Here is a 27466-nt window from a genome sequence, read left to right on the forward strand (position 1 = left end):
ACTTTTTCAAAAAAAACAAAAAACAAACACAAATAAACAAACACACACAAACCACATGACTGTATGTACATTCAAAACTTTATTAATGGAATACAGTGTAGAAAGCCTTTCCCCCAGTCTAAGCCAATGAACTGGACAGATACATACAAGGAAATATACACAGAAAGGTGAGACTGGGAAAGGTTGGAGGAGCCATCTCTTTCTTTACTGCACCATACTGACCACTGACACTTTTTTTTAATCTCTGAGGATTCTTGCATAACCAACACCTGATATAAGCTCTCCTGTCAATGAACGGAGGGAGTGAATGAGTGGAGTGTTGTCATTGCTGTGAACTTCCACAAAGTTTGTGCCACATCTGCTTCGGCTGAAGGACTTGTGTATTGTTTCATTGTGGACCACCTTTAATATTTACACTTCCTTTACCATTCTCCTTACATTCTCTTACAAGTGAAATGACTTTGAACACATGCTTAGCACTGTTAAAAGAAAGGCAAGGGTTTGGGAAAGAGTGCGTTAATGAGAATTTTGATATGAAGCTGCTTGGCAGATTTTCATATCAACGCAATTATCACCCTAAGGCTCTTATAGCACTTCTAGCCTGCCTGTGTGCAGCGAAGGCAGATTCAGATCTAGAAAGTAAAATCCTTACCAGCACTTCAGTCCGACAGCTTAGAACTTAAACGCTGCAGACCCTCTGATGGTTCCTGGCTTTCTTTCCTCCTTCAACTTTGGAACATCTAAGTCTGTTTGTATTGCTTTGCATGTAGTTACCAATTAGTAACAATTAGTTTGTAATAAAAGTACTTAATAAAAAAATGAGCTTTAAATGGCGCTTTGCATTAAGCCATAGAAGAACCATGGTGTAAAAGCTCTTTAACAAATTACAGGTTGTTCACACGTCTTTATTCACACAATCTCTATTTCAAATCTGGTTCTTTAAACATGGATCCAAATCTGGTTCTCACATTAGAAATGCCCAATCCTGATGTGGATCATTTTCTTTCTTGAATCTTGAATTTGCCATCGCTACCACTAGGAGAGATAAACAGAGTGAAGGATAACTGGAGGAATGAGGAGAAAAGGTGCAGAACTTTTGTCCCATTTAGTGTTTGTGAATATCACAGACACACAGGAAAGCAAATGGGAAGTGGAATCCTAATCATTAATCCAAAATGGTGGATATTTAAACAGTAAAATTCCACTGTTTTCCTTCTCATAATAACTCCCGACACGGAATGAATGAAAGTGAAACAGGGCAGGATGTAGAGGCCCCTAGAAAAAGACAACATACAGAGTGCATAGAATGTCAACAAAACACATGGGCTTATATTACACTTCATTATCATATTACATACAGCTTCTCAGGCCCATGCAGCCGTGTTGTTTGTGTGTGAACATGTGTGTGTGTAAGTGTGTGTGTGTATGTGCGCATGTTGTGGTGTACTCTAAAAGAGAGGAAAAGAAAAAGCACTAACTTCATTTAAAGCATGTCCTTAGTGACAACATAGCCTCAAAACAGATTTTTTGGAACTCTTCTAATGCTTTAAAATTACGTGATCACGAGAAAACACTAAAATGTACAATCCTGCTAGAATTTCTACATCAGAGAGGTCGACGCCTCCCTGTCGTAACTGCCATGCACTAAATAGGTACAGCTATTTTCTGCCTTATTTCAATACATTATTACACACAAAATAAAAAACAAACATTCATTTTTCATTATTTCCTTAAGGTTTTTATATATATTTATATATATTTATAATATGTATTTTTGGAATTTTTTAAAAATATTTTTCTGGAAAAACAGACCTGCAAGGACAGATTGGTCCTGAAATGGAAAAAAAGCTCAATGATGAGTACATTATTCTGCTTCTAGCCATCCTTAGAGGTTGGAGTCTGTCGGACTTGAGTCCAGCACAGCTGTCGTCTGTACGCCTGGGACAAAGACATGATGATGGAGGGAAGAGACGGGGGGTGAAGACATTAAGAGCAGGGGAAGAAAGAAGCATGGAGCAGAGAGGACACATGGATGACGTGGAAAGGAAGAGAGTTGATCCAGAGACTGAGAGGAAATAGAGACAGAACTTGGCCCGGGAATTGCCTGGACCTTGACGTGACTGAGAAGTGCCCAGAAGAACAGACAGATGGACAAATGGCTGGGTGAGCGACGGCGATGCATTTTTCGTTTTTTTTTTTTTTTTTTGTGCAAAACAAAGTGAACACTCATCTGTGATTGGATGAAATGGTCGGGTGGTAGAAGCCGCTCTCATCTCAATGGCAACAGAGCTCACCGTTAGTGCGGATGAGGGGTGAGCTTGTGTTCTCTGTCCTGATGTAGTGGGGTGAATGAGGGGGCAGGGGGGTGATGGAGATGCTTGTTAGTTCTGCATCTGTTCAAAGAACTTGTAGGTGGGGTTCTCATAGCCGTTCTGCTGCATCTTAGTGAGGTGGCGTTCCTCTGGGGTCACTGCGGCGTCGACCTGAACACAAACAGACCATTGCTTTAGATTACTTTACATTTCTAAATGTCATTTCTACGAATTTTGTAAAATACACACAAAATAAGATAATACAAACCTCTATGACTCCGTGGTGGATGGAAGTGTACTGCTTCTTCCTCAGCATTATGAGGGTGATGACAATGACCGTCGCTATGACGACACCGCCCACCATCAGACCAATAATAGCTCCCTTATTAGAGCCCATGTCTTCAGCGTAAAACACCTGAATAGACAAATTATCAGTTAATCCATCACTTACTCCATTTGCCACCTCTGAGAATTGTAAAATTATTCATTGAAAATATAAGTGTTAAAAAATGATTATCAGAATAAAATTTAGTTTTAGTTATATTATACACATTATTATCATTTTCCCCCCTAATTTTTTCCCATTTTCTCCCCAATTTAGCACAGCCAACTACCCAACGCACTCACTAGGACTTCCCCTATCACTAGTAATGCCCCAAAACACCAGAAGGGTGAAGACTAGCACATGCTTCCTCCGATAGATGTGAATTCAGTACCTGTTTCTGATGTACTTCATATCCAGCACTGCGCCTCTCTTCAGTGTCCATCCTCACCTCTGGCATCTCTTCAGGTTTCAAGCCAGACACTATAAACACACACAGATTAATCAGGAGTAATTCAGAAGTGAATAGTAACTGTTCTGCAAAAACTCTGTATCTCTAAAATGTTAATTTTACATATAACCTTCTTTATTATTAATGTTCATTTTAAAAAAAGTGACTTGCATGTTTCAAATTAAAAAGCCTATGCAGTGTTTTTTTGTAACTGTGATACATAACATTCACTTATAACGTAAAAAATCTATAGCAGTTAGCAATATTTAGCAAAATATATGTAGCAAAAACCTTGATATTAATTGGTCTGTTCATTATGATATTTTGATACAAGCTAAAGGTAAAATGGCGATACAGGGCTTTTGCATTGCAACAACAAACTGTAAGAGTTACTCCCTTTAGAGAAACATTCCAATGATATGGTCATGTGAAATAATTAAAATTAAATTAAAAGATTAAAATTAAAAGAAATCAAAAGAGGCACAAAAAAAAAACATGCCCTCACCAGGTCGTGTGGGCAGTCCCCTATCTGGAGCTGGACGGGCATCAACGGGTTCAACTGAGAGCATCATGAGAAAACAAACAAACAAACACAACAATCAGATTACACAGCATTTCTACACACCCCTGAACTTTTCTTCATTTGTTTAATTCAGTGCTGAGTCTGGTTTAGTGATTTACTCGGAGCTGCAGAATGACTGTGTGTAATTATATTGATGTGGCTGGTTGGCTAGTGTGGTGTGGTTTCGCTGGCTCTCTGTGTGGGTGTGATGTAAGATGCTGTAACTCCTGCTGTGGTTATGTAGATGGCTGGGCTGCACTGTGGATGGGCTGCTGTATGACTACCGTGGTTGTCGGTGTTGGCCTGATTGAAGCTTTCCGGGTGGATGAAGCCCAGGCCGTCCTCCTCCGGGGGCAGTGCGTCCAGAGAGGTGGTGCTGTCCGGCAGGTCTGGCATCAGGGCATCATTACCGTAACTCACTCTCATGTCTGTCTGGAGGGAGGACAGCTGCTGTGTGGCCTCGGCCTGGACATGCTGCATCAGCACCGCTAGTGAGACAGAGAGAGAAAGCAATTGAAAGACCTAGCATGAGAATATGCAGTACAATATACTTTTGTTCTATACCGGAGTAAGGCACTAAACTTTATTTTGTTATTAGTTACATGGAAATAATCAACTTAAGTAAATTAAGTAAGTGAAGTAAGCAGCTACTTAGCTCTCTTAAAATTAAAATAGCTGAAGCCCACAAAAGAATTAGCACTTAAAGGTCTCATTCCATCATTTTTTTGTTCATTTTAAAATGTCTAGTTGTGGTCTCTAGTATAAATGAATGTCATGTGAGTTGTTTTTTGTGGTGTTTCTGTATAGCCCTGCTTTATTTTACTGAATTAGTGATCTCTGAAGAAAGACAGGATTTCATCTCTTGCTCATGAATATTCATACATGCAAACATATCGCCTCTGATTGGCTAATAGCATTGCAGCAGAGAACGCTAGTCAATTTTACAGCTCTAAAACTCAAAGGATAAAATGTTTTCAGAGATACAGCCTTAGCTTTAAAGATATAGCACTGTGTGCTAATTAAAGTTAACCCTTAAACTTTGCTTAACGTCAAACTCTAATGTTTCTGGGTGAAATGCACACTGTATTTACCTTAATAGCATAGAAAAAAATTATGTGAGTAGTGTGTACTGTTTTAGTTATTCTAAACACATCAAAATCCACATGGAACAATCTCAAAAGGCATAAACAGGTTTTGCCACTACAATTCTGTGGACAGACAGCGAGGAAGAATGTGTAAAAAATCCCTAAATACAAAATATAAAGAATTTGCTTAAAAATAACTGTATATGTGTATATGTGAAAGGGGATAGATTGTACCAACTTTGTTCATACAAGTTAACATAGTTAAAAGATGGATGAAAATGAAACTCTCTAAGGGACAAACTCTCTCATGGTACTTACCAACTTGGTCTTGGATTTCATTGGCCACTCGTGGAACCTTGTTGAGGTATCCTAGACTTTCATTCAGACGCTCCTCAATCACCCGCAGATGGGTCAGCATCTATAGGCAGAGTTAAACTGTATTAATGTATAAATCATTTTCAAATAGCCATTCTATAATAAAATGTAGCCATCAGCCTCTTCTGATTTACACAGCCTCGTCTACGTGGATACCTGAGGTCGGATCTGAGCAGCTTTCTTGGGGTCCACCATGCGCACATGCTCGAAGTGTTTGAGGGCGTGTTGCCGGTCCTTCTGTTCAGCACGCACATACTTCTTGAACAGGCTGAGCACCTGGCGAGGCTGCAGGGCAGGAAAAAGAAAATCTTTTACTGACAACAACAGCCGAGTGGGTGAAGCAATAAGCTAATTAGTGCTATTATCTAATGTGCAAAACAGACTGCATGGAACTTCTTGGTGTTTTTATACACTGTTATGTGTTTTTGTTGTGTGTGTGGGAGTGTGTGTGGGTGTACCCGGGGCTGGTCAGCCTGCAGGGCAGTCAGGTAGCTGTCCAGAGCCAGGCGACGGCGGTCATTAAGAAGAGCCTCCACACGAGCCATGTGAGTTTCCACCAGCTGCTGCCTCTCACTGGCCGCCTCTTGCTCCAGTGCTTCTACTTTCTCCTGGAAATGCTGCTCTCACACACGCACACCCGCACACAGGCCACAGAGCGCTCATTAACACCTAATGCCTTTCTATTGATCAACAAGACCAGCCAGCACCAGCTGCATTCTTATTAAGTGCAAGTGCTAAACCTCAGATAAACCTGTCCCGCAGTCCTGATTAACTGCCTTTACATTATAACCATTAAAATCTCTGTGGTCCCATTAACAAGACGCAAAATAAACTGATTATTCATTAATATATAATTTAATAAGAAGTCACATTAAAATTGCAGGCATGTTACCTGAATGACAGCCTTCTTATCAGCACGAGGAAGACTCTTAGCCTGCCTCTCTGCCTCCTCCCATTCTCTCATTACCTAAAACGGTCACAGAGAAAGAAATTTATATATTTTTGGAAATGTTATTTTGGATTACAGAAATCTCTGTGTTGGTGATAATCAGTTTATACCAGGGGTGGGCGATATGGCTCTAAAATAATATCACAATATTTTATAGTATTTTTAAGATAACGATACTCTTGGCGATATGACAAAACACTAAATTTAAAAAAAATATTTCAAGAATACACTACTGCAACAAAATGAAAATAATTTTTTATTATTGCATATGCTAAGATATGGTACACCCCTAAACAATGATCCAGTTAATGATCAAGAATGTCATGATACTACTAATACTAATAATTCAGGGTATAATACTGTTCATGATATTTAAAAATGTTGACTATACTATTGCGTATGATACAATATGGCACACCCCTAGTTTATACAACACAGTTTTGTGATTTCCTACCAATTTCTACCAATTAATGTCCATTGACTTGTAAACTCCTCAATTAGACAAGAAAGCTGCACTCAGCTTGAAACCAAATACAGGTTTTAAATCTAGATAACTTGTAATGATAAATGTAACTACAAAAAAAATCACAATAGTAGTGTTCACAATTTCATATTCTCACAATATTTTAATTTTAATATTTACATTTTTATTGAAGAAACATGTCAGCTGAGGTTCACAACTGTGTTCTGATGTTTTGATGCATAATTTACTAATGAGACTAAAACCAGAGAAAAGATGGGAGATGGGTGGGCTTTGCTAATGCCTTGGTATCATAATTAATTAACATGCTAACTCGAATCTAATGTAAGCAATAAGGAAAGTGCTGACCTCGGACATCCTCTCCCTGTGTTTGGCCTCTAGACGTTCTTTGGCCTTCTGGAAGTGAGCGTGTTCATTATCATCTCCTGGTGCCTCAAGGTAGCGGCCCACAGCATCGGGAGGACTGGGGGCCATGGTGGGCACTGAAGGGACATGGCAGACGGCAGGACAGTGTTACTATCTTTATCTGCATTAAGGGTAGACTCAATCAAATTTTATACAAATATAATAGGATAAATCCAAAAGGTAAAAAAGGCTTGGGTTAGTAAATCATCACAAGGCATGTTGTATAAAGCAGCAGACTTCATGACTGTTAGCAAAAGAAAGCAAAGTTTTAGAAAGACAGTAAGGCGGTGACTTAGGTTTTTACTTCTTATGGTAGTGCAGATTGGACATAAAGGGGGGTGGGCGGCACTATGGATTAGAGCTGGGCAAAACTGATTATATTAAAAACATGAAAACATAAAAAACATTTTTTATGATTTATTATTATTTCCTGCAGTGTTTATTACCCATTCAAAAATTTCTACGCCTATAGCGTATATCGTATCACTATAGCTAACAACACACTGATTAGCAGCAGTGCAACCAAACATTTGTCTCTAACTATGTCTCTAAAGAGGAATTTTAGCTCATGTTTTCTTTGCAAAACTGCTTTAGCTCAATTATATATTTAGGCCTTTGAGTTTCAGGTCATGCATTGCGATACTTAAACCTTTCAAAAGTTCAAGTTATTAATTTGTAAACCTCTGGATCATTGTCTTGTTGCATGACCCAACTGTGCTACAGCTTCAGCTCACGAACAGCAGACCTGGCATTCTCCTAAAAAAAATCACTGAATGTTATAATAATATACTTATCTCAACATACTAGTGCTAGATGCATGTGACATTCCCACCAACAGTAGACAGCACAGTGGGTGGTAATAATCGTGACTGTTTGCACAGACAGTTCTAGACAGATGCTGCCAAAAAAAGCAATGCTGGCAGAAATCATTTTCATATAACATATCAGTCACATGTGCTATGACATTTGGTATCTTGGTGTAAATGCACAAATAAATGTTGGTTACACCGAGCCTTATTTTGCAATATTAAGTTTTGGTTGCAGACGGATTGTCACTAGAAATGTGCACAAATTCAGAAATAAGAATATGAAAAACAAACCAACTGAAGCAATAGCAATATTAAAACTAAACTTAATTAAAACTGACAGAAGATTACATATTCTTAGTTGGAGCATGAATATATTAATATATTATATATATATATATATATATATATATATATATATATATATATATATATATATATATATATATATATATATATAAAAACCCATCAGAATATATTATATATATATATATATTAATATAATATATTATTGACGACTGCCAATAGTCGTCTCAGTGCAAGAATAATATCACATGTCAAGACACTGCAACCATCACATTGTCAAATCTCTCAAGCCTACAGTGGACAATGCCCTGTGGTGAATCAGCTTGTGTGTGAAGAGTGTGACAGTAGGAGACAGCTGCTGCGCTCGAGGCAACTGAAGGAACATCGCAGTGTCAGTCTCTCACAGTGACCAGCTTTATGCTTAACCATGCAGAAAGCACAGAGCTGCGGGTCACTGACACAGACTGGTCTGACCAGCCGCCCACACCTGGCTTCCAATTTCCACCCCCTACAGAGGCAAACTGAGCGAGAAATAAACAGGTACTGCACTCAGACTCAAGTACGTTAGGACATGGACTATGTTAACTCAGAAAAAACATCACAGAATTAGACAACAGCAAGACGAGAAGAACGAAGACGAGCTAGACTGCAATTTACTAAACAGCTTAGTCAGACTCAATCAGTCTAACAAACATTAGGGCCAGACTGATATATCATTTGGACAATATGGTGGGAAGACTAATTTAATTAGCATCAGCAGAAATGTTGCTGATAAAGCGCTCAGTGTCTGTTTAAACATTATAAAAGAAAATTACATCAGGAACTTTGAACTTCCTTTTGAACACTACTGAGACACACTGTCGGATGCTATATGAGAGCTAATGACAACTAGTGTTTTTAAATGTTGTTTCTGAGAAAGACAAAAAGTAAAACAATTAGTTATAAGTAATTGTTTTACTTTATTTGAGATCTTGGAATCATTTATGTAAGAAAAACAGCTGATGTTAGCTATATGTTAGCTACATGTTAGCTACTCTAGCTGATTTTAACTACATGTTAGTTTCTTCTAACTGATGTTAGCTGCCTGTTCACTACTCTAGCTGATGTTAGCTACATGCTAACTACTCTAGCTGATTTTAGCTACATATTAGCTACTCTAACTGATGTTAGCTACATGTTAGCCACTTTAGCTCATTTTAGCTACATATTAGCTACTCTAACTGATGTTAGCTACATGTTAGCCACTTTAGCTCATTTTAGCTACATATTAGCTACTCTAACTGATGTTAGCTACATGTTAGCCACTTTAGCTCATTTTAGCTACATATTAGCTACTCTAACTGATGTTAGCTACATGTTAGCCACTTTAGCTCATTTTAGCTACATATTAGCTACTCTAACTGATGTTAGCTACATGTTAACTTCTTTAGCTAATTTAGCTACATATTAGCTACTCTAACTGATGTTAGCTACTTTAGCTGCTGTTAGCTACATATTAGCTACTCTAACTGATGTTAGCTACATGTTAGCTACTATAACTGATTTAAGCTACATATTAGCTACTCTAGCTGATGTTAGCTGCATGTTAGCTACTCTAGCCGATGTTAGCAATTCTAGTTTATGTTTGCAAATGTTAACTACTCTAGCTTATTTTAGCTAATGTCAGCTGGATGTTAACTTATCTACTTCTGATCATGTTAGCTATATGTAAGCTGCTCTGGCAGCTGGATGTTAACTACTGTAGCTAATGTTAGCTACATGTTATGTACTCTAGCTGATGTTATAAATGTTAAATACTCTAGCTAATACTAACTAAAATGGTAACTACTGTTGCTGAAGTTAGCTGGAGTTTAACTACTCTACTTGATGTTAATAGTTATTTTCATGTGGTAAATTAAATTTGACAAAAAAGGATTGCATGAAATTGGTAAAACCTAAAATTGTCTGAAAATTGGTATCAGTTACAAAATGTTCATGTCAGTCAGGCCCAATATCACACACAGCAGTGTAAAAGCTTTGTTAGGACACACTCAAGCACACACACAAACACACACACACTCTTTCTAAAATAGGTCACATTTTTCAATCCACAGAGAAGTGGATCATTTAGGCAACATTACAGGCGGAGTGAGTGTTACAGTGGAGATACAGTGTCTTCAAATGGCCACCTCGCAGGGACCTGTAATCCATGCACGCTAATGCAGCCAGCCATCTGCTGAGAGCTCGACAGTGCAGCAGAGCGACGGAGAGAGGAGCGGAGAGACAGATAGAGACAGCACTCTGTTTTCTACATGGCGTAGGAGGTCTGGCTCTGTAGACTTACACACACTGCTGCTGCACACAGCCATGCAGTATTCCTCCGACTCAAAGTTATTGCGGTTGCCCCCACAACCCCCGAAGCTGAAGGGGGCACAGCGGCCTGTCTCCGCCACAAAGTACCAGCGGGACAGTGTGGCACGGCACGGACCCCTCCGTGGTGGGGCCCAGCACACGGCTGGCGAGAAGAGACATTTGGCGTCACATTTACAATCACACACTTGCACTGGAAATGTGCACATACATACAGAAGCTGCAGTCGAATGCATAACCCTGCAGGTCCAGAAACGACTTACCTAGGTTTTTATCCAACCCAATATACTAAGATATTAGCAGAATGCAAAATATGGAAATTAAAAATTAGAAAAAATTTAAAAATAAATTAAAAAATAAATGGAAATTAATTTACTAAATGCTATACTTAAAACAAGGCTGTCATCTTATTTTTATTTTTTTTTTCATTTTGATGCTCAATTAAAAGGTGTTATGAATAATTTGGAAGTCTCTTTACTAGAAGATTTCTCAAAGTAATCAGAATTGGTGCAGATTTTTGTCAGTGGCTCTGTAACCACACCTCGCAAAATAAACCATCTTTAGTTATAGCTGGATAAAAAGCAGTGAGCACTGAATGCTAGCTACACCCTGTAAATGTAGAAAAAAAAACCTTAGCTGTAGCAAAAAGAAAAAATAAATCCAAAACTTTCAGTTAAACATAAATTTACTTCCAAAATCTGATATATATTTTTTAAATGTAATACCTTATAATCAGAAAATAAAAGCTTAAAAAATTTGGACAAAATATCATCAATATAGCACTGTTACATAACATTCAATCTAAATCGGGTACTTTTTTAAGCTTTTGAAATTTTGTTTAGAATGTATTTAGGTATTTTGTCTTAAACAGACTACTTTTCTAAATGATACATTTTTAGCATAATTCAAATTGTTGCAATTGAGTTGCAAAAACATTCTCTTTATTGTAATTTAAGTCCTTATGTATAATTTTTAATATATAAACAAAAAGGGGAAAAAAAGTGTAGTTTTTTCATATTACTGTGTTTACTTCAGTTTATTTTATTTATACTATATACTGTATAAGGGTGAAAATAAAAATGAAGGCTTTTTTTGTAATCAGAAGCTAAATCCAAGACTGTGTTATTATCTTCAAAGATCATTAGATCAAGATTCCAGCTTAGGCTCTCCAATTCAACACGCACACACACATCAAACACATGGATAATCTTTACTGCTCACAATCAGGCACACACAATGCACACATCCCAAATACAACAACCCGTTTCGGGTTATTTGCACAGCTGATAGTTCTCTATCTTATAAAACCCGTAAACAAAGTGGAAAATAAAACAGCTGACTAAAACAAAAACTATCACATCCATATCAAACATGCCCACATTCAGCAACGACTGCCTAACCTGTTCTGTATTTGCTCATCCTGTGTGTTTGTATGCGTGTAAATAAAAAAAAAAGAAAAATCATCTTACCTCGCACAACCTCCTCTATAGACTCAGTGGTTGTAGTAGTGGTTGTTGTCATAGCAACATTTGAGGCTTGCTCACTGGTGTCACGCTCATTTGTGGCATCTTCGTCCTCATCGTCCTCCTCATTAGCATCTTCCACACCATCACCGTCCTCATCGTTATCCCAAGCCTCTTCTTCTTCGTCATCATCATCATCATCATCGGTGTCCTCGTCATCCTCTGTGGTGAGAGGCTCTGGCTCTTGCTCCTGAGGTTCTGAAGGGGCTTGTCTGGACATGCAGAAGAAAAGTGGGTTCACACGTTTACTGAGATTCTCCAGGGTTATGTAAATCTGTAAATTTAGAAGCTCGTCACCTTGTTTCCTTATCTTTAGCTCAATCCTCCATCTCTAACAACACCTGAACATGTTATTCAACAATCAACATTGCTGCTCTGATGGCTGTGTTGAAATCTGTTGGGTTTTTAGAAATTTGGATGCATCTGAATTTGATTTTTTTTGTTTTAAATGTATGAAATGTTATGTACACTAACGCTAATACTTTATTGTACTTTATTAATCACCAAGAGAAAAAACATAAAGCAATAAAAATGCTCATAAAAAAGCAATTAAACTAAAAGCTTAAAAAAAATGCGTCTTTGTCATTGCTACTCCGGTCTGAAACGCAGCTTCAGCAACTCAGCTTCATAAGCCCTCTCACCAGAACTGCATAATGCTGTGCGACCATATTTGTGCAAAATCCAGTAATATTACTGTTCCAAATAGGGATGTCCCGAGTTCTGATCGATACTTTGACAGTGCAGTAAAAAAGAAAGAATGCATCCAAGGTATTTTTTTCTTCTTTTTTAATTATTATTGAAACAATAGTAATTTATAGCACACAATAAACAAGTATTAAATGGACATACAAATGATTTCCATTGAAACATGCATATTTTCTGAAATGTAACGCAACAATTCTTTGATTAATCATAATTGAGATTACAATTCCTATATTTAATATGCTAGTTGTTCTGTTTTTTGGAAGGGAGACAGTAATAATAGTGTATTTCAGGCCTGGCAGACTAGACGAGATTTTTACTGTATTATAAAAATTTAGGGTAGTTTTAATGCTTTTTAAATGAGAATATTGTAATGTGCTTAGTCACAATGGAGAAAATAAATGGTAGAGTAGCTACAATTTTTCTTCAATTTAGATCTCAGTTCTGTATCTTTTGTATATTTAGAACTGTCCACTAGGCTCATAGTGTCATTTATGTTCACGCCATTGGTGCTGCAGCTTCTGGGCTTCCTTTAAAGTCCAGTACATTGTAAAATGGGGCATTTACTGATCACATCAAAGAACCATTGTTGTCCCCGGCCCTTCCAACAGCTCACTGATTGCCCTTTCCTGAAAGAATTTTGGTTGGCACTGTGCTCTGCTTATCAAAGGGATAGGTCTTCCATTTTGCAAATGTGCATCATCATCATCATCATCATTTATTCACATCTTTATTTGAACAAAACAATGCAAAAACAATTAGAATTGTATTTAAATTGTGTAAAATTTGACACCCTAGGAAGCTGAAGAGCTTTTTGAATAGGGCAGAGTCACAAGAATAAGTACAAACTTTACAGTGAGTCAGACCCAAAGATGCCCACCTTTATCATCCACCCACACTTTCATAGAGTCTGGGTTTACAATATAAGCATGTTCTGAGGCAGATAAATTTCAAAAAGTGACTATTCACAAACTACCTAATATATCCCACCTCTCGACAGATGCAACTGTATATAAAGAAAATCAATGTTTTTCTCTTCACCTGTCGGTGGTGCTAATGTTATGGCTGATGCATGTATGCTTATGCGCGTACCTGTCACTGTACTCAGTCTCAGCACCTCCCCACCACACATCTGAGTTGGCCTCCTCCTGCTCCTCAGCATCGGAGTCTCTCTGCTCCTCCACCGGGCAGCACACAAACTCCACACCGCGGAAACGATCAATACCGCACGGCAGCAGCATCCCAAAGTCATGAAGATTCATGGTCTGATCGCCACAGGACTGCAGGGAGAGAGAGAGATAACCAGCAGAGAGAAAGAGAGAAAGGAAGAGAGAGAGATGAAGAAGAGGGAGGGGAGGGAGGAGGAGGCGAATTGCTGAGTCATCAGTATAAGAACTAACAGTATAAGAACTTATGTGCCAGATGTGATACAACTGATGACTTATGCAGGAGGTAGGCTAGTTTTTTACTAATACTGTGTTATACAGCTCTGAAAAAAAAATAAGAGACCACTAAAAAATGATGAGTTTCTTTGATTTTTTTACCAAATTGAAAACCTTTGGAATATAATCAAGAGAAAGATGGATGATCACAAGCCATCAAACCAAGCTGAACTGCTTAGATTTTTGCACCTGGAGTAAAGGCATAAAGTTATCCAAAAGCAGTGTGTAAGACTGGTGGAGGAGAACATGCCAAGATCCACCAAATATTGATTTCTGAACTCTTAAAACTTTATTAATATGAACTTGTTTATTTTGCATTATTTGAGGACTGAAAGCTCTGCATCTCATTTACTGCAAATAAATGCTCTAAATGACAATATTTTTATTTGGAATTTGGGAGAAATGTTGTCTATAGTTTATAGAATAAAACAACAATGTTCATTTTACTCAAACATATGCCTATAAATAGCAAAATCAGAGAAACCGATTCAGAAACTTAAGTGGTCTCTTAATTTTTGTCCAGAGCTGTATGTGAACTGTAAAGAAATAAAGATTGATGAAATGGGTGTTGAACTCTGACCTCTTTAGCCACAGTGTGCCAGTGCAGGTGGCTCTCACACATATCCATCCTCTCCTGGTGCAGGAACTTGCACTTATCAGGAACCAGAAGGGCGTCGCTCACAAATTCCCCAACTGAAAAAAAAAATCCCATTATTAGTTCCTACATTGATATGAAACTGTTTAGACACATTTGGTCATCATAACTTTTAATGTGAATAGTTAACTGAGTAAAAAACAAACAAACTACACAATACCCATTCATACGATCTCCCCAATCACAAGCCATGCCCTCCAAACTAAGAGGGTGTAGACTAGCTGCAAAGCTATGATACATCAGTTAACAGATGCCTGTGCTGAACAACATCACATCAGAAGTGATGTGTGGAGAAAACAATCCCATCAATCCACCCCTGAGAGAGCAAGACCAATAGTGGACTCTGGCTGAGGCTTTTACTGATGGCAAGCAGCATGAGAATCCGAGATTCAAACCAGCGATCCTCTGATCACAATGCAAGCATTAATGCCTTAGTCAGCTGGATCTTTAAAGGGCATTAAATTACAGAGAAAACATTCTAAATATTCTAAATAAATAATAATGCCTACAAACTGGGAGAAGGTTACAAAACAAAGCGTACTCAGGTAGTGATCTCTGCAGTTCAAAATATAATTAGAAAACCGCAGTTTCTACAGGAACAGTGAAGGTCAGGCTGAGGTCTGGAAGTTTTCCAAAAACTGCTGGTAGGTTGCTGGTTGTTAGAAAGGCATGTAAAAGCACCCTGTTTGCTGCAAACGATGGTCTGGAAGATTCTAGAGACTCATAAGAAAAAGATCTTGTCTGCATTATTTCAAAAGAACATCTTAACTAGTCTCATGCACTAAATAAGTTACATTTTTTTGCTGAAAGGAGCAGAGAGTTATGCTCAAAGAAAAAAGACTGCAAAATACTATTAATAAATAACAGAACACATATTTTTATCGTCATGCTTTGTAAAATGTAACCTTGCTTTAAATCATAAATAAAAACTGATGTTTTATCTTTGTTTTGCTTTTCAAAAATTAGGTGATTTTTTATTTGTTTTACTCATGTAGTTATCCGCAGTCCATAATCTGGCATTTTAATTTGGGTACAATCTAAAATATTACTCTACTGCCTTGGTCCACATTATTCTTTCACTTTCTGCATCTCTCAGCTTGTCCAGAAATGCATGTAAACAGTGTGACATTTAGTGGCAGCTCAAAATGGCAATTAAGGTTCACAACTGTAGGGGGAGCCCTGGAGCAAGGAAATAGCAATTTTAACATAATGCTGCAGTAAAAACTTATTTATACCTGTGAGTCAAACCTACGGCGTAGCTTACTCGTGTCCACTGAGAGCGGATCTGTGTTGCTCTGCAGTTTTAACAGCGAAGGCGGGAATGTTTGGGCGGGGACTCAAGGCCCGACAGACCAATCAAAGCTGCCGTTTTCTGTGTCGCATAGTTACATTTACAGAGAGGTGCGCTTCAAGCTTTGGCGTAGGCTAGAGCGTAGTGAACACGGCGATGCATAGGCTACAGCATAGGTATGACACAGAAGTATAAACTGGCCTTAAGTTTGTAATAATTTGTAATAATCAAAAGTGTACAGTGTAGAAAAATAAAATCTACTTCAATAAAGCCACTATAGGGATCAATGCATCAGGGTTGATTCTAAAGCTGGTTGCTTATAAAGGATGGGGGTTGCGATTACCCTTTTTAAAAACCTGACCTCGGATTCATCAATTGCACTCAAATGGAAAATGTATGCATCATTAAACCCTTAATGTTCTGTATTCAGCATAATCCCATAAAAGCAGTGTAAACATGAAAAAGACATGTATCAGCATATGTGAAAACACTTATGTCCTGGGAACATTGCGTCACACGCGCTTCGGTCTCCCAGGCAGCGGACAGATGGTACACGCCAACAATAAAAGCACACGCGGCCATCCATCCTAAAGGCATTACTTTAATGTCCCAGATATCCAGGTTAATACCCAAAGAGCGGCAGGGTGCTCTGACAAGAGCATCATGCAGATGGACAGCCCTAGTCTAAAGATGCACACGCACACACACATACTTACCCAGGCAGCGGTAGGGCACCACAATGTGCACGTGGCTGCGGCACTGACGACGGCCTTTCTTGCACCAGTTCTGGATGCTGACTGGCTGGTTGGCTTCCACTACATTAGTGATCTGCAGGTCTGGGTAAACCTACAGGCACAGGAAGTAGATGACCAGTGTGTACATGCTTTATAAATACATTACTACTGGTTTTCTAACAAAATATCACATATTAACTGGAATTTCATAAACTACAATATATTTTTGATTAAACATGACAATATTAGTTATATGGCTTCTACCTCACATTCTGTTTTCTTCTATTTGTTCACAGCACTTTACACACAGTACTCTCATTAATCATTTCTGCTCGCTCTGTCTCTTTTACCTCCTGGCAGTACTGCAGAATTCCCTCCTTAGTTCCGATGCAGCTCTTGGTTCCAGAAGGATCAGACTCCCACTTTCCGCTCTGGACGCTGATGTGCATGTTGAGCTTCCCGCAGAACATGGCTACCTGAGGCTCTGCCAGCAAACCCACCGAATCATCTGATGGCACCTATCACAATCACACAGAAACAGAAAACAAGAGGTTCACAGGAATATTTCTCAGTTGTTTCTCATATTTTGAATGAAATATGAATGAAGTACTGTATATTTTAACAGAAAAACACATGGAAACATTTAAAATTGAGGATCAGTGCATGCACAGAGGCTACACAGTAGCACATAGCGATAGATAGAACAATTCGACAGTGTACCTGCATCACAACTTCGTACAAACTTTAGGCATTGTTTAGAGACCTCAGCGTGCCACAACGCACTATGCAGCATTTTGACACCACTACATTAAAACAAATCTCTATATGAAGACAAAGAAAACCACAGTACATCACATGTGACTTATAATTCACACAAAGTAAGACGGACAGCCATTAGGTTAACAAACTAATGCTATAACTAAGGTACCTCAGCTAGCTGACCAGGAATGGGAATCTCTAGGCACCTTAAGTTTCGATTAAACTGAAACATGCGGACATCCACCCTAAAGGCATTACTTTAATGTCCCAGATATCCAGGTTAATACCCAAAGAGCGGCAGGGTGCTCTAAAAAAATCCCCTCCCCCATAGATAACAATTTTACTAGGGGTGTGCCAACATTTTTGAATATCGTAGAAAATAATTAATATGATAAAATCCTGTTTTATATAGCACCAAAAGGGATCTGTGATCATTACAAGTCAAAGTACCCTCACAAAAGTACAAAATATCACTGCAGCATCACATCCAGGAAAAATCCTTTGGTCATTTCTTCCCTCCAAACAGAATCTTCAAAGGCATGTGAACCCTGCCAGCAGTGCTATATCATTTCAGGAACAGAAGATCTGTTGTATGACCAACACTTTGATCTCTGTTCATATGAGCTTAAACTTATGAGGGATTTTGGGACATGATTTTGGGATAATAATGTGGGTAATACTTTTTTTTATACATTCAATTTAATAAACGGATTATTGTTTCTCTGGAAGATGCATCGTTGTTTATGATCCTAGTTTTGGACCAGCCGACAAGTAACCAGCTGGTTAAATACTTTTCAACCCAGACAGCATAAACACAGGAAGCTGTCCTCAATTATACAGAGATAACAAAAGGAAAGAACTGACAATAATATAAAAAAACAAACTGCCAGATATTAGTGAAAAGCAAAATACAGCAAAAAGTTTGTTACAGGTTGTTATTACAAGCTGGTAACACATATTACTAATGGTGCATTGAATGCATTTAGTAAATAGCCAGTTCTAAGGCTGAATATTTATTATATTGTTTATTTTATATAAAATGCTTTTTACATAGGTGCAAAACTGAAAAATATATTGCTAGAAAACTGACCAAAAATTATATTCTCCTCTTAAAAAATGTATTTATTTAAATTTGTGTTTTTTAATTTTTATTTCCACCACTGAATAAAATAAACAGTCTATATATTGTATCTTGTTTTTAAATAAAAGTCTGCAATTCTTATCATGAATTTAAAATTTGACTTAAATAAAAACGCTTGTCTTTCTTCTTATTCTTTCACTATTTTTGGTTGCCAAATATTCTGTGCATTCTTAAAATATAATCCATACAGGGAGTTTATTACACACATATATCAATCTAACAGCACATTTCTAATATCTTTTGGTTTTGCTAATATAACTTCATTTGGATAAAGTACAGATAAAAAGCTGAACATACTGAGAATACTTGGAATTGCAAGGGAAAGATAATCCATATTTCTGACACCTTAATCCACTATTTCTTCAGCTGATCACTCATTTAACTAAATTACGTATGCTTCCTTTCTGTGGCTCCAGTGTATGTGAGTAAACAATAATAGATCAAGAGATCATCTCTACAGCTGTGAAAACATACCATCAAGACCAATTCATATCAGATATCAAATTCAGGGTCTGCTTCAGCTTAACTGTGCAAAACACGCTTACAGTAAAGAATGTATTCTTTATCAAACTAAAATTAAACAGTGGAGCAGTAATGGCCGACTTCAAACCAATACTCTGACTCTCTGCAAGATCCCTGAACACAAACTGTAATCTGACTGTAGGGTTGAAAATCTAGTTACATAATCTATAATGTAAAACATTACAGTCCTTTTTAGATGTGTTTGAAAAGCTTTTTGCAGCCCTAATCTCCTGAAAATGCAAAGGGAATGCAGAAAAGAATATTAAAAAAGGAAAACAGAGAGAAAGGGTGCAGATAGGGAGAAAGGGAGTTAAAGAGATGAGTAAAAGGTTTGATTTACTGACAGAACAAAGGCTTTAGTAGAACTGGACACGAACATTAATATGAAACAAGCTTTAACAGTTTAAAATTTTACCAAACAAGATGAGCTGACAGTGAAAAGGACAAAAAACAGTTTTAAATATGGATGCACCAAAATTTAATTTTTGGCCCAAACCCAAACCTTTTTCCCCAAAAGGTATTCATTATTATTATTTTTTAATTTTACAAAATTCATGAATATTTACTGAGCACCAAACATTAAAGAAAAACAGCAAACATACCAACAAACACCAATATGATTAAAATAAATGATTTTCCTGTATTCATTATTAGTTTTTCATACTTTTTTACCCAAACACCAAAATACTTTTTCTGTATATGGTAAAAATGGCAAAAATCCCAATGGTAAACTACCCTTATTGTAATCATTGGTGTTAATTCAAAAATAAGGAACTGTAATAAAATATAATGTAATGTAACTGTAATATACTGTAGTATATTTTTATATACATTTAATCTTTATTTTGATAAATGATTCATTATGAAAATTGGTGGGAGCACAACAAATAAAACAGACAAAATAATAACTAGTAAAATGTAATTCACAAATATTCTGATTACAAAATATGTATGTCCCACATTTATTAATAAAGATGTCTAAAATTAGTATTAGGTGGAGAAAACCATTAGCAAGGATTCTGGAGGAGCCTGTCTTGGCAGGTTCACAATACACAACTTTCAAAATCATCAAATTACTGTACTTTTCATTCCACACAACCTGGTATGAGAAAATAGTGGTAGTGGTTTGCACTCTACTCGACTGATTAGTTAGAAATGCAAGATCTTTCACCAGCAGGAACGCACAACAAGTCTGTCTGCTCTCCAAAAATCACGCTCTGTTGTACTAAAAACATAAGCAAGGAATGATGCCATGCCATGATTTCATATATTTTCTTTCAAAATGGATATACGAAAGAAACGAGTGTTAAGTTGTTTAAGCACTGATTTGCAGCAAAAACACACAGTTGCTGACGTTGTGACATATATTAAACCTGCTATATATGGATAGGGAGGACATTGCTCTTAGATCGCATCCTTTCACACATAGCGACTGAGCCAGCACAGAGCAAATTACAATTTTCCTTTGACCCGAGGCTTTTGTCTGACCTCAAACATTTAGTTTGGTTTGCTCTTGGTTGTTGAAGCGAGTTGTGTTTTTATGGAACCACAGAGCTCTCTGAGGCCTTCACAAAAAAGAAGGTTGTGGATGCATGAGTCTGGAAATGCATTTAAATAGATCTTACAGCAACTACAAAATTAGCTATTCCTCTGTCCAGGAAAAATATATAGTAGAACATTTAAAACAGCACCAAATATGACTAGGTCAGATCGTCTATGCTTTTTTTAGTCCAAGGACAGACCAAAAGTTTCTTAAAAAAATCTGCAATAGTCTTAAACACACGTCCAAATGTCCTCATTTCTATTATTATATTTCTCACATATTTAATTTACATTTAAGCTTTTTAAAAATACATTTATTCAGTTTTATTTGTTTAGTTACATGCATCCTCCCCCATCATCTTTCAACATTGTTAAAATTAAGATACCATGTCCATATGTTTTTTTTTGTTTATTGGGTATCCCATTATATATAATGCCTCTGTTGAAGAAAGGAAAAAACAAGTACAGTCTGGAAATGACCGTAACTAAAGTAAACTAATGACCCAAAACAAAGTACAAAGGTCCAAGTGGGATTTAATTGCCGTTTTAAAAAACATTATACCACCCTGTAACTGCATAGCAAGCAGGGCGTAACATACTAAAATTTGTGGATGCATTTTTAAAACTGCATTTTTTGATGAAACCAAGCCAAAAATGTGGGAAAAAACCCTGAATGAATAGAACATGAATGCGGGCCCAGAACTCAGCATATAAATAAGTCAGCACAGTCTAAATCTGTACTCCAAATTCAGAGTGAGAAGCAGACAATGCAGCTAAAAAAGAAGTCAAGTCTATGGAGACGCAAAAGAAGGGAGGAGAGGAGGAGAAGTAGAAAAAACAAAAGCAGCGTATGAGAACAACGCCTAAAGCTTCATGCTAAATTTGGTTTATTCCAGAGAGAACATTCTAGAGGAGCCAGAAAAATTAACTAATATGCAAGCACAGTAAGTTGACTGTCATACTCCGACCAGCCAAAACATTAATACCACCTGCATAACATAATTTTGTAAGTGCTGAGGCACATGCTGCATAAGACAAAGTCAGCATCAACGTTTTCAGCTATCCATGCTATTAATACATAATTCAAAAACACTGTCAGAAATTGACTACCATATTATAAAGTATGCAATTAATTCTGAAACAATAAATAACCTATAAAATAGTCATTGTGACCGAGCTAGACTAGCTTTTGCTTAAGACTTCAGCACCAATGATCCTGCTGTTGGTGCTAAACACTGAAAACTGGAAATACCACAAGAACTGCCTGATATTTGGGAGATGTTCTGACTCTGTCGTATATCTATCACAATCTTTCCCCTGTCAAAGAGGCACAGATCCTTATACTTGCCCATTTTTCCATCTCCCAACACATTAGCATCAAGAACTGACTGTTCAACTGCTGACTAATATGTATTAGCCCCTGACAGTCCTAAACGAGAGCCACTTTAACAAGATATTCAATGTTATTTACTTCACTTTCTATCAGTGGTCTGATTGTTGTGAGTAATCTTATATATACAGCTCTGGAAAAAAATAAAAATGATGAGTTTCTTTGACTTTACACAAGCCATCAAATCAAGCTGAACTGCATGATTTTTTTCACCAGGAGTGGTATAAAGTTATAAAGCAGTGTGTAAGACTGGTGGAGAAGAAGATGCCAAGATGCATGAAAACTGTGATTAAAAACCAGGGTTATTCCTGCACATATTGATTTTAGGACTCTTAAAACTTTATGAATATGAACTTGTTTTCTTTGTATTATTTGAGTTCTGAAAGCTCTGCATCTTCGTTGTTATTTCAGCCATTTCTCATTTTCTGCAAATAAATGCTCTAAATTTTTATATTTTATTTGGAATTTGGGAGAAATGTTGTCTGTAGTTTATAGAATAAAACAACAACGCTCATTATTACTCAAACATAAACCTATAAATAGCAAAATCAGAGAAACTGATTTAGAAACTGAAGTGGTGTCTTAATTTTTTCCAGAGCTGTATACTCCACAGAACTGGTAGAGTAAGAGATGATGACCTTTTAGTCTTGTGCTTCCATGGCCTAGCCTTGACCCTAACGGTCACAATAGATTCTCCCTACTGCTCCAGCAGCCGCTCACCACCTCCCCCCACCTCCCCTACACACAGACACACTGTTCAATTCAACAAAGGGATTAGAGACTGTTGTTTTTCCACCTTTTTGTTCTGGGTAATAAACAAAGGAAGTGCTGCTGTTGCCTGTCTGGTGCATGCCTCGGGCCCGTGGAGCAACACAGAGCACAACACAAATCACAGAGAAATCAACAGCCCAGCAAGATACTGCCTGTAGAGCTGTGCTGAAGTATCACAGCTTTCTCTACAAACGCTAAGTAACAAAGAGCCTGGCAACAGAAGAAGGTGTCCCTTGTCGCCAGGCTGACGCAAACAAAACGCTGTTATTACGTCTACTAGGGAGGCACAATATATTGTTTCAGCATCGTCATCGCAACGTGCACCTGTGTAGTAGGCTATTAAGGCTAACTAAACCATACATTTAATCTTAACATTTGCTTGATACAAAAGGAAACCACTATCTGCACTCATGTTTTATGACAAATCTATCTCAGGTACATTATATTTTCTTAATACTCTTTATTTTCCATTCCATTCTTTGACACACAGTGATCCTAGAGCTAGACAATATATCAATATTTAATCAGATTTTAACACATTTTCATATTGTATTTAAAATAAGCATCTCAAGGATATCATCAGTACTTAAAGAACACTGACCCAACTGCACATTTAATTAAAAGTGCAAAAATTAAATAAGAATCACTGTACTAAGCCAGTCAGATGCATCTTTGTGAACTGCCACAAAGATAACTTCATTAAACAGATAAACACGCTTGGATAAGAACAATAAACACCAGCATTGTTAGATTAGCTAACAAACAGCGCAGCATCACGCTGAGTGATACAAGAGAGAACCAAGGCCAATTGTGCTCTCTGGGCCTCCCTGTCACGGATGACTGTGGCATCATTGCAATGCATCTCTAAACACCACACAACAATGCACACTTTTGCCATTCTCTGACCATTCATCTAGGTATTTAGTTCGTTTCTGACGTATTATGTTTTTTCTTTGCAGTCTATTCTTATTTTGGTCTTCAATAATAATTTCAGAAAGAAAAACCTCCATATTCAATCATTTTCTGACCTCAACCTATTTTAAATAGCAATGTTCTTATATATTTTTGTCCCTCAATCAGATTCAAGAACAAAATCAAATGTGTATGATTCTTACTGGTAACACTGTAACAAAATCATTTATTAGTATAACCTAAACAGACCAAACACTGAATGAATCATTATTTTCTTCTTAGAAGACACTCTATAGTTTGTGTTGTATAAGATCTGATGCTTTATTCTTACACTGCATATGTTTTAATTTGTTTTCTTAGTTAGTAATTACTGAGCAGTTTGTAGACTAAAGCATGTTAAATCACCATTGTAAAATACTCACTTTACACACAAAGACCCACAACAGTTAAATAATGTACTCATGTGGCAAGTCACTGGTGTTTTATTTAAGCTATAATGATCCAACAGTGGGCATACATTGCTAATGAATGTATACTACACGGCTTTGTGGGAAAATCACATAAAAGCAGAGCTTTGTGGCAGACTGCTCTAGAAGACACACTTAAAACCCACAAGCTAATTTAAACCCAGGTTAGAACTTGGTTAATAAAAATACGCTACAGAACTAAAATCCAACATTGCATCTAGACCAATGGGACTGAGACAAAATGAAGTGAATGACTGTCATAAATTTTAGATACACTAAACAAACCAGTTTTAACTGCTATTTAATTAACTTCTATTTAATTAAGTTTTCCCACATATAAAGCTAAATTCTTTTCTGATGACTTTTGTAGCTTCTAGAAAAATTTAACATACAATATGTTACGCCAACATATGGTAACACAACATATTTCATGCACATTTGTTTGCCATACATTTAATCATGTTCAGTATTTGAGATATTTTTATAAAGTTCAAATGTATATCTGATTTTAATTACACTGAAGCTGTATTCATAATCCATTAAGCCATTACACAGAATCAAATTCTGTCACAGATTAAGGCTTGCTAAGGAGTCAGAAAAGCAGAAGGTCCTGATTGGCTCCAGCTTCACTTTCATAAACCATGTGCACATCTAAAGATCTATTTACAGTTAAACAGAGACTGTTTAACTCTTGTTTGAGGGATACACTCACTGTGACAGCTTTATTCTTATTTTGGTATCGCTCTGAAAAATATATTTTGCTTGTATTCTAAGGTCAGAAGCAGTAAAAATAGTGACAGAACAAACTCTTCCAGGTTTAACACTATTGAATCATTCCTCACAGTTAGGATAAACTACGTTACGTACATTTAAAAAATGTACAATAAAGGCTTTTGGAGGAACTTAATTCCACATGTAATGTAATGCTCCTTAAGGGTAAACCTTATTACACATTTATAAGATGGTTTATGTGTTACATTACGTTAAATATAACAATAAACTGTGTGTATGTGTAAGCTGTGTTTTGTAAATGTGCATGCTTTTTTATGTATACTATATGTGTGTTCATGTGTATATGTATGCTGTTTAGTAAATGTGTATTTGTTGTATATGCTCGATATATACTGTGTGTGTGTTGCATTTTGTATGATGTATACAGTATGTGTGTACATGATGTATACTGTATGTGTATGTGTTGTATATGTATGTCGTAAAATGTTTGTGTGTTTTATTTTGTATGATTTATAATGTATGATGTATATTGTATACTGTATGTGTGCTGTGTATGTATGATGTACATTGTATGTCTGAATGTTCGTTGTATATGTATGATAACGTGTGTGCATGTATGATGTATACTGTATGTGCTGTATATGTATGATGTACACTGTACGCCTGTATGTGTGTGGCTGTATATGTATGATGTATACCGTAAGTATGTGTTGTATATGCGTGCTGCATACTGTATATATTGTATGTCTGTATGTGCGTGGCTGTTTATGTATGATGTATACCGTATGTATGTGTTGTATCATATGTATATGAGATGTACACTGTATATGTTGTAGTTTGTATGACGTATACTGTACGTGTTTGTGTTTTATATTTTGTGTATATGTTTGTTGTATACTGTAGTGTATATGTGTGTGTTAGCTTTGCGTCCTTGAGGGCACAGCCTACATACATGATCTGAGCATCCCTCAGAAAAAAACAGCCCTAAATCCGGACACGACTGTATCTCACCATTGGGGGTAAATTTCATAATTCACAATTTATTCTCAATATTAATCCAGCTGTGTGTGTGTGTGTGTGTGTGTGTGTGAGAGAGAGAGAGAGTGAGTGTTTGTGTGTAAGTGTGTGTGAGCAGCAGGCTCCTCTCCCGTTGGATTAATGTTAGCTAATGGTAATGTTAAACGAAACGCAACCGCAGCTCCGCTGCTGCTGCCGCCGCCGCCATCTTGCTTCTGTCAGGCAGCATCTTCTCCTCTTCCATACACACAACCCATCCAATACACACACACACACACACACACACACACACATATATATACACACACAGCTCCCACATCCCATAACATCCTCACGGTTTATGACAACAATAGTTTAGCTAACCAGCTACATCAGGTTAGTCCTGCAGCTGCAGTTGCTGCTAAAGAAGAAAGGGTCATTTTGGGGGTTTTTCACAAAAACAAGACGTTTTTTTTTTTAGCTTTTCTCGTCGCCGCCGTGAACATACACTACCTACACTCAACACGGCCCATTGAGTGTGTGTGTGCTGTGTGTATGTATATGTGTGTGTTAACGTAACGTTAGCCGTTGTCCTCTCTTTCCAGATAATCAGCGCCATCTCTCCGCAATCAGCGAGAAACGGCACATCAGCACTTTCCCCACTGGCTTTCACACTGACTGAACGGCTGGAGGCTCTGACGGCTGAGCTGCTCCTCCAGGGAAAAATGGCTTACTGTACAAAATATACATCAAAAATGGGCCAAACGACCAGGAAAGCCTTTATCTTCCACACATCTTAGCTGATATACATATAACGTTAGGTTAAATATCTGTTTATGCAGCTAAATATAAATATCAATCTATTTATTTGCAGGAAAATGGCAAAGCAGCATCTCTGCCCACACCCATCATTATCACCATCATCACCATCATCTAACGTTAGTTAGTTAAGCTAGCCTAGATTTCTCCACAGCCGACCAGCTATATGTGGAAATTAAATCACGGCCCGTCATGATCATCGTTACACAACAGGCAACAGCAACAACCAACTGCACAGGCTGCTGTGAATAACACAACACAACAACAGTGGGCAGAAACGCAATGGTATATCTGGTCCTTCTCCACTCAGGCCCGATGATCTGCTGTTGGATCTCCTCCCAGGAGAAAGGAGGAGATAAAAAAACGACAGGAGGAGGGAGGAGAGCTTCTCTCCATTACGTTACAGTCTTCTTACAATCTCTTACCTCGACAGCAAGCGCCGAGGTCGCCACTAAAAAGAGCAGAATCGCCGCCCGCTCGCCCATCCTGGACTCCTGGACCGAGACTGCGCACTCTGCACTGAGTCAGGCCGGATCAGACTCGCTGCTGACGGTCTCCGCGCTCCCTGCGGTGCTGCTGGAACAGCTTTATGAGAATGTGCGAGGAGATAGATGAAGCTGGCCGTCCAGCTGCCCCAGCACCAGTCACCTGACCAGCCGTGAGGA

General features: G+C 37.6%; 1 protein-coding gene across 3 annotated transcripts; it reads right to left on the reverse strand.

The window, feature by feature from the left end:
• Positions 1–60: 60 nt before the first annotated feature.
• On the reverse strand, positions 61–27466 carry appb (amyloid beta (A4) precursor protein b). Of its 3 annotated transcripts, XM_007227876.4 has the most exons (17): positions 27227–27465; positions 17101–17268; positions 16733–16862; positions 14651–14763; positions 13721–13908; positions 11873–12138; positions 10378–10548; positions 6886–7019; positions 6000–6074; positions 5566–5724; positions 5264–5392; positions 5051–5150; positions 3932–4135; positions 3591–3644; positions 3029–3117; positions 2581–2727; positions 61–2483 (listed from the first exon to the last, which is right to left on the reverse strand). In XM_007227876.4, exons 1-17 carry the CDS (start codon positions 27284–27286, stop codon positions 2382–2384), a joined length of 2289 nt encoding a protein of 762 aa, XP_007227938.2. In that variant the 5' UTR covers positions 27287–27465; the 3' UTR covers positions 61–2381. The 3 variants fall into 3 exon arrangements, with proteins under 3 accessions (XP_007227938.2, XP_007227939.2, XP_007227940.2); XM_007227877.4 differs by lacking the exon at positions 6000–6074 and having other exon boundaries at positions 27227–27466; XM_007227878.4 differs by lacking the exon at positions 10378–10548 and having other exon boundaries at positions 27227–27463.

Source organism: Astyanax mexicanus, chromosome 11, assembly GCF_023375975.1.
Source record: "Astyanax mexicanus isolate ESR-SI-001 chromosome 11, AstMex3_surface, whole genome shotgun sequence".
Taxonomy (NCBI): domain Eukaryota; kingdom Metazoa; phylum Chordata; class Actinopteri; order Characiformes; family Acestrorhamphidae; genus Astyanax; species Astyanax mexicanus.

What these genes read in the sequence shown, in the direction of transcription:
- appb (XM_007227876.4), bottom strand. Translation starts at nt 27,286, where the DNA reads ATGGGCGAGCGGGCGGCGATTCTGCTCTTTTTAGTGGCGACCTCGGCG. An exon ending in TGCAGGCTGACCAGCCCCGG is followed by an intron (nt 5,393 to 5,565) that starts GTACACCCACAC and finishes CCTGCCCTGCAG; the next exon opens with CCTCGCCAGGTGCTCAGCCT. An exon ending in ATGAAGTACATCAGAAACAG is followed by an intron (nt 2,728 to 3,028) that starts GTACTGAATTCA and finishes TTGTCTATTCAG; the next exon opens with GTGTTTTACGCTGAAGACAT.